Source organism: Taurulus bubalis, assembly GCF_910589615.1.
Source record: "Taurulus bubalis genome assembly, chromosome: 6".
Lineage (NCBI taxonomy): Eukaryota > Metazoa > Chordata > Actinopteri > Perciformes > Cottidae > Taurulus > Taurulus bubalis.
Genome location: NC_136594.1, coordinates 17,615,911 through 17,623,983, shown reverse-complemented (window position 1 = coordinate 17,623,983; position 8,073 = coordinate 17,615,911). Strand labels below are relative to the sequence as shown.

Below are 8,073 nucleotides of genomic sequence, written 5' to 3'. Positions count from 1 at the left end.
CACTTCGATGACCCACGTCTGATGGATTTCAGTATAAATGTGACTGCACATATTCAATCCACTAGCAGGTCCTAAAAGTCAGATTTTAAAAACATTATCTAATGTTCCGTCTTTCTCACTGTGACAATACAAATTAAATCTAAATAAAGGAATGAGGATTTTTTTTGTTGAAGGAAGCTAGGATAGGTTGGCTTTGAGACGACCGAGCATGCATACCGTCTTCTGAGATTCTTATGATCTGTCCTTTTTGAGAACTGGTCCTTTTATATTACCTCAAAAATCTCTTGTATGTGTGTGTCTGTGTGTGCATACAGTATTGACACACACACACACACACACACACACACACACACACACACACACACACACACACACACACACACACACACACACACACACACACACACACAAAGAGATAACTCTTTTTTTTAAAGATAACTATCCGACTCTGCTGAGAAACATGAGAAGGCAGAAACTTTCTTCCCCATGTCCAGCTTATTCCTCCTCCTCCTCCTCCTCCTCCTCCTCCTCCTCTTCTTCTTCTTCTTCTTCTTCCTCTTCTTCTTCTTCTTCTTCTTCCTCTTCTTCTTCTTCTTCCTCTTCCTCTTCTTCCTCCTCATCATCATCCTCATCGTGGCAGTGAGTAATTTCCTGGGGAGTCTGGGGGAACAAGTTAGGAGGTTTGATCTCGCTGAAAGAGCGGGTCATCTGGTTGCGTTTGCAATCCAGGTCCTTGCAGTCGCTGCAGTGGGTGCGGTTGCGTGTGGCCAGCGGCGACTCTGTGTCGATGTCCACGTGGGCGTGTTCCACCGTCGACTCGTGCGGCATCTGGGAAAAAAGGAGGACAAAATGTGAAAAAACTATTTGGCAACGCGAGTCGACATACTGGAAGAGTCTGCTCTTTTTTTAACCAGCGGGTCGGGCATTGTGCTTTTATCCGGATGTTTTAAGAACGGGTACGTGCTTAAATCTTTATTGATTTGATTCGGATGAAAACTTTAGATTATATATCCATAAGGAAGATAATATCCCTCCCCCTCGGTCCCAGGTTGACCTTATATATACTAATCACAGAAATATCCACCATAGACTGCTCAGCCTCCAAACAAGAGTGTTGTGTGTTTTATTCCTCCAGTGATTTAGCGGCGCACTTCCTTAAAATAATCAGACTCACAATGTTGAAAGTTGACAACCTGGCACCGAAATACCCACAAGGTATTCTGTTAAATTTGGTCGGTTCCCCTTTAATAGAGGTCCGATGCTCTGTGATCTGAGAATGAAGGACAGGTGGATGAGATAAGCGAAGCAAGGGGGCGACCATTAAAGAATCTGAAAGTTTAATGTTCCTGAGCTAAAGTATGATAATGGAGCATTTCACCAATGTGAACAGTCCTAACACAGTAAAGAAGAAATAATGAGACTCATGTTAACCTTTAAAGGCCTGGGGTCTGAGAGAACTGACTCCAGATCAAGTTTTAGAATCCTAATAGCATAAGACAAGACTTCATATCTATATCAGTCAGATACAGAAGTGGTATTGGCCCTAACCGTTGAAGGTGTGTGGTTCAATGCAGCTCCCTTCATTTACATCCAGTGACTCACCAGTACGTGTGCAGCTCTGAAGAGGTAGCTGAAGGGGTAGTACAGCAGGTTGATGAAGGAAGCTGCGTACAAGTCGGCGTAACGCATCACTTGAGAGGCAAACAAAGTTTGTCTGGAGCCGCTGCGGAAAAGGCTTCCCATCATGCCGTAGCACATGTCCATGTCGTGGGTCACTTTCTAAAAAGGCAAGAAGAAAAGAAGACACTCAGGAGCCTGCAAAATGCTTCCTTCTGAAAGGATACTAGAAAGTATTGCATCTGAATCATGGAAGTGGATGTGGTTGTTCATTGATACAACTAAACCAGCAATTACATCTTCAGGCACTGAGAGAGGATCTTTGTTGAGGAGTGGATTAATGTGAATGATTAGACTACAGTAGACACATAAGCGGTATCAAACATACTTTAAATATGGGCATTGGTCACTCCACCGTCTCTAGGCAGCCAGTGTTAAAAGCATGTGGACAGGTCTCTTGTTGTCATAGAAACAGAGGTGATTAAGGCCGTACCTTGACTCTTCTTTGAAGAGTGCTGATGTCTGGCCTTTCATTGCTGCTGCTGTCCAGATGTCTGAGGAAGGACGGGGAGAAAGAGGATGAGGACAGTTGGAGGCTGGGAGAGGGGGGGGATATGGATATCAAGTCTGCTGAAAGGTAATGTGTCAAAGAGGTGGTGTGCAAAAGAGAGTCGTTACAGACTATAAATAACTGCAGTGAACCCGGTTATCAGGCAGGCCTGTGAGAGCAGACCCTTTTGACTTTACCCTCTTGACCCTGTTATTTCTCTTGCAGCAGAGAGACCAAAGAGCAGCACAACGTGTGTAAGACACGTGATGAGGAGGAGGTGGGACATGGTGAAGGGAGGGGAGGCAAAGTATGGAGTCCTTACTTGTAGAGTTCTGCCAAGAAAATGTCCAGGCCCTGCAGTTCCTCGAATAACGCTGAAAAACACAAGAACAGGGTCAGGTAGATCCACGGTGCATGCCCAGTGTTGTACCACTAGTTAGCTCGTGTATGAACGCTCTTCACCAGGAGAATGTGACTATCGGTGTGTAGAGAGTCAGTGTTTTGACTCCGTACCAATTGATTAGATGACCTTCATCACATTTAGCTTATGTGCTACTCGTGTCTTAAAGGTAAAAGGTATGATAGCTGCTGTCTGAGGTCAGGTGCCCGTTGAGACTGTTTTATTATGTCACTAGGACGGCAGGACTAGGTAAAGCAATAAGTCGCATTGCAGGTACATACACATACAGCCAAACTAGTAATTATGCATGTCACTATGTATGTTTGTAGACCCGTGTTTATGTACAAACTTACAGCTCTTGTCGGTCCACACGTGCAGCTCCTGGGCCAGCTCAGGTATAACCAGGAACGTTCTCCAGCCTTGACGTTTCTTGGACTTGAGGATGTCTCCAAAGATGTGGTCCCCGATGTAGACTATGTCCTTCCCTTTGGCCCCCAGCAGGTCGCACACAATGTCGGAGGATCCTAGAGAAAGATGACGAGATGTTGAATTACCTAAATGATCTTATTAAATTACAACTACTACACACAACACAAGGTCAAAGAATGACTGACTGAGGGAGAATAGAGAATAGAGAATAGAGACTTACCACCAGAGTAGACTATACCATGCTGCAGAGGTCCCGTGTAGGTTCCTATCTTTAAACGCCCTGTTATCTGAAATGAAGAACACATACAGCAGATTAGTGAGAGGAACCGTGGCACAATCCCAGAGGGAAACCACTAACATGGACATAATAGCCACAACCCATTTTTACATGAGTGTATATTTTAAGACTGAGAGATAAGCCTAGCTTCGGTAAACCTCAAAAGCTGCATTCAGTATATAAACGTTTGCTTTTCCTCACAGTTATAAAATATTTAGTTGTTCCCCCATAAAATCTTTATTTTAAGGAGAATACCTGTCATTATGTTAGAACCCATCTACTATGTATAACGTTTATAGATAGTAAAGTCTGTAAAGTTTATAGATAGTAGTATAATTATTATAGTATAAACCACTACACATACTCTTGTCCATTAAAAATCAAGCTAAAATGACTTGCAGTCCTGGTAAACAAAGACAGCCCATAATGAGTGATACATGAATTTTAGCCAAAACATTTTCGCCAAATCAATTCAGCCTTCCGCACTCTGAATCTGAATCAGAGCAGAAGTTCTTCAATTCTATGAGTCATCTACTTTTGTCAGACTGTGCAGCTGTAATTGTGCATTTAGACCGTTTGTCAAGACAAATGTGAAAATGTGAAAATAAAAAAAGATTTGGGGAATATGCATGAATATCATGCAATCAAATTTAGATTATTATACGTTTCGGAATGATTCTAATGATTGGATTATTACAATTGTGAGGTAAATAAATATTACTGGTATTATTGTGTGTTTAGCTGGATTCTTTCCTTGCATCAGCTTAAAAAGCTGACATGCAACTGGTCTGCAGCATGTCGGGATACGTCAGTGTTCACATGCCGTACACACATTAACAACAGCGTCTCCGTCTCAGCTGTGCGCTCTGCGTCTGCTCACCGTGTCGACTTGTCTGAGCACCGTGCCCTCTCCGAAGAACAGCGGCTTCCTGGCATCCACAAGGATCAGATCAAAGTAGGACTGCCAGGGCCGGTGGGAGGTACCAGGCTGAATACAAACAAGCAAAGAAGTCACACATGCACATATGAGCACAAAAATGTCTTTCACCTTCCCCTGCATATAGAAAACCGTGCGATCAAAAGGGAAGCCATTCTTTACCTTCGGGCCATGGGGGAAGTCAAACAGGTAGGTCATGATTTTCTGTGAGAACATAACGCAGCGACATTTAAAATCAAACACAGCGGTGTTTAGCTGCCAACAGACCAGTAGAGACTCAAGGAAATGGATCTCAACGTTATCATCATCTGTCTCACACCTGCATGCATATACTCACATTAGTGTATTTGTAGTCACTGTTGGTAGCCAAGAAAACCTTGGCTACTTCATTCATTCTGCTGAGAAGAAGAGGCAGCTTCCCCTGGTGGGAGCAGAGAAGAAGGAGAGAAATAAATAGACTGAAGGTTTCAGCATCTTAACAAACCGGGCTCTCAGAGTATGTTTTTACACTTGTGCGTGTGCAACACACTTGCAGCAATGATTACCAACTACTTACATCTCTCACTACATATTTCTCCAAGTTCTCAACCGTCTTCTCCTTCAGTGTACCCTGCAATGTGAGAAACAGGAGTCAGACTAAACACTCAAAATCCAGATTTAAATGAATTACAGCCTGAAGCCTTCTGACCTCTAAAAGGTAGAAGCATCAATACCAGTTCATTTCATTCAGTAACAGTGATAACGGACACAAAACACGTGACGACTTGTGGCATTTCGTTTGTTTTGTGAAAGCAAGGCAGACGAAACATGATGTTGTGACACTAGACACTGGATGTGGTTTTAGGAAGAATACAAACGCTAATCTACAATTAAATCCATTCCTGTAGTATTTTGTTACAAACATATACAATATCTGTTGCCTTCTTGACTAATAATGCTCGTAACCAGTTATTTCTTCGTATGCACTTTGTGACAGCAGAGAAGATAAATAAACAGAAGGAGATAACGGTCAGGCAAGCTGCAGCATGACCTGCTGTCAGTCACCAGAGTTTTGAGTTTCCTCGTAGCGCTGAAACTGTCCAGTTACCTGTTGACCCATATTACTTCAAACTTAAAGCTCTTGCAAAAATGCATGGTTATTCCTTGTTCCGAAACCAAATAAACCAAACTACAGGTGTGAAAGCGAGCTAAATGTAAGCGGTTAGCGGTTTTACAGAAAGTATCAGTATCCAGAGGCCATATTGCAATCAGCACTGAGCATGTCCATGCCCAGACATGAATGTGGAGCTCTAAGCACACAATGTCAGTTCAATAACTGAAAAACTGAGGTGGAAATCATAACCATCAAAAATCGTCTCACCTTGAAGTGGACCCAGTCGACGGCGTCGCGGACGTCCTGGAACATGCTCTTATAGGACATGAAGAGGTCGCCATTTTTGAAGCCGGATTCACAGCTGGGGGAGAGGAGCAGAGACACACGCGTACACAGCCGTCGGACAGGCCACATCTTTACAGAAGGCTTTCAAAAACATGACATTTGTTTTTTGTTTGCTTTTAAATGGGATAGCCTTCCCTTGTTGGAGGGGTCCCCAGCCAAACAGGAAAGCATTCTCCCCCTAAAAGACCAACAACCAGGTTTCAGAGGACAAAGGACATGCAGCCATTCCAGATTACATTACTCTACCAATTTACAGGCCAATATCTCTCCTCACAGTGACATGTAAAAGATTACCGTATAGCTACATCAAAATGTAATCGTCTTTAAATAGTTAGTGAGAACATTTGTCATCCATATCTCATTTTGATGAGAATTCATGCTTTTTCTACAATTAGTAGAAGAGATTAATAAATCATTGTTATCAAAAAATATTGTCTCTTTGATTTCCATTTTTAAACAATCAGTTTAGATTAGCAGTTGAGACACCGTGACCCTCCCATGCTGTAGGGCTTGCTCTTGACCCAGTTTGGCTTGCGACTGTCTTTGTGTCATCATGCGTGCCCAAAAACGTGTTGCGTGACGGATAGTGTTACCAACGGTTCCTTACCTTGTGTATCGGTCACAGTTGGAGAAGAAATCCACAAGGCAAGCAAAGAGGTAGGTCTCTGTGAAGGAAACAGAAAGGCAGGAAGAAGTCACTCATCTTTAACCTGCAGGGAAAGCATTCTGTTCTGACCTTTCATTCAGGACAAAGATCTTTCTTGCTTGTTTAATTTCTCTTGAACAGTCCCATGGCATTCTGCTCTGTGCTCAGAGACCTTACCTGGCAGGTTGAAGAGTGTGTTAAGGATATAAAAGCGCTCTGTGTCATCTCTCTGGATGAACTTGTTTGGGTACCGTTCACGGATCTCAGGGCTGGGAAAAGAGAAAAGACACGACTACATGTTCATTTGTCACTGTATGTCAAATATACACAATTTGACATACCATATTTTGATTTACAATCTTTTTTTAGAGGATGGGGGGGGATGTTGGATATACTAACCCTCGGAGGAAGTTGAATCCATGGCAACAGACCAGGATATTACCGTAGGCGTCAACCTTCAACAGGTTTCCGTACATGGTATCAAACACAAGGCCCCTGAAAGGCAGAGGAATAAGCTTGTATAAGTCTACAATAGATAATTAAAATAACTTATCTCTTGATAATAACATCTGGCATTTTAACTGCCATCATTTCAGATGTGATTACAGTTATAACTGCTTTTTCTCCCACCAACTCCCTCAGCGCTGCTTAATATCCTTGCTACATCCACTGAGGTTAGCTCATTAAAGGGTTGAAAATAATAAGAGCTGAGGCAATAAAAGCATCACCATCATCATGAGGTCTGGGTGGAGAGGTTTGATTAGTCTGACCTGGTGGGGAACGATGGGTCGTAGACGAAGCTGAGCAGCTCCTGAGGGTAACCGATGGAAACCAGGCGCTCCACTGTCAGCTCAAAACCTAGTGACTCGTACTCTGGTGACTTGTACACTGGAAATTAAAACACAAACATATGCACAGTTTGACTAAAATGACCCTAATAGAAATTACAGCACACGTGGTGCCACAGCACAGTTTGGTGTGTAATCTCCTGTCAAATTACTTTTAAAAACTATCGTACAAGTTTATCAAATTGTTTAAGTCCTGGCTTAATAAGCCGGTAATTCTGATTCATCATTAGCAATTGTTAGTTGTGGTGGAAATGTATCATAAGTGCTTTATTCTTAAATGTGTAGCTGAACTCTGAAAGCAGAGTTCGCAGAGTTCAGTTCATCTTGACCCAGTCTAATCAGCGCCATCCGGGTGGAGCGATAACCGGTGGATCTCGGTATTGTTTTTGTTCTTTTCGTTTAGTTTTCTCTCTGTGCTCTCACTTTTGCCTCTCAGGGCCGCAGCCAAACAACATCCTCCACACAGGCATCAAGGCTTGTCTGGTGGGAAGGAGGACACTGCGAGGAGGAACAGGGGGAAGGGGGGAAAGGGGCAAACATTTCAATAATAATTGTTGATGTATAAAACTCATGTTGAACATTTTTTCTGGGTCAGTCCATTCAATTGAACTATTCCAAGTTTCTGTTTAATAAATGCTTAAAGACATTTAAGAGTTTCACATCGCATTTGTTTTCTCTAAAGAAGATTGATAATTAATTTCCATTACATTAGTCACTGTAAACTAAACTACAACAGACAATTAGTTAAGTCATAAATTACTACACACACACACATTTGATTTTCTAATAGTTATGCTCGTCATTGATTAAGCAAAATGGCCAACTATTCTCTGATTTCAGTCTTTCAAAAGTGAGTTTTCAGCTTTTCTCTGTTTCAAGTCAATATCATTCACCTTGTGTGCTGGGAACATGTGATGGGCATTGTTCACAA

The 8,073-nt window shown here is 42.4% G+C and overlaps 1 protein-coding gene across 1 annotated transcript in view; it reads right to left on the bottom strand.

Annotated features, from left to right (window-relative positions):
* Positions 1 to 495: 495 nt before the first annotated feature.
* Positions 496 to 8,073, bottom strand: part of nt5c2b (5'-nucleotidase, cytosolic IIb) — a gene marked incomplete at its 3' end in the record, with an annotated part of 20,205 nt that continues 12,627 nt past the window's right edge. Inside the window, exons 4-18 of the mRNA XM_079219181.1 lie at positions 7,065 to 7,182; positions 6,694 to 6,789; positions 6,472 to 6,563; positions 6,256 to 6,313; positions 5,571 to 5,664; positions 4,767 to 4,820; positions 4,548 to 4,631; positions 4,373 to 4,414; positions 4,154 to 4,261; positions 3,217 to 3,283; positions 2,921 to 3,091; positions 2,490 to 2,541; positions 2,111 to 2,171; positions 1,603 to 1,779; positions 496 to 828 (exon numbers count right to left, since the gene is read on the bottom strand). Of these exons, the coding sequence (XP_079075307.1) occupies positions 496 to 828; positions 1,603 to 1,779; positions 2,111 to 2,171; positions 2,490 to 2,541; positions 2,921 to 3,091; positions 3,217 to 3,283; positions 4,154 to 4,261; positions 4,373 to 4,414; positions 4,548 to 4,631; positions 4,767 to 4,820; positions 5,571 to 5,664; positions 6,256 to 6,313; positions 6,472 to 6,563; positions 6,694 to 6,789; positions 7,065 to 7,182 (1,607 nt within the window). The remainder of the gene's footprint in view (positions 829 to 1,602; positions 1,780 to 2,110; positions 2,172 to 2,489; positions 2,542 to 2,920; positions 3,092 to 3,216; positions 3,284 to 4,153; positions 4,262 to 4,372; positions 4,415 to 4,547; positions 4,632 to 4,766; positions 4,821 to 5,570; positions 5,665 to 6,255; positions 6,314 to 6,471; positions 6,564 to 6,693; positions 6,790 to 7,064; positions 7,183 to 8,073) is intronic.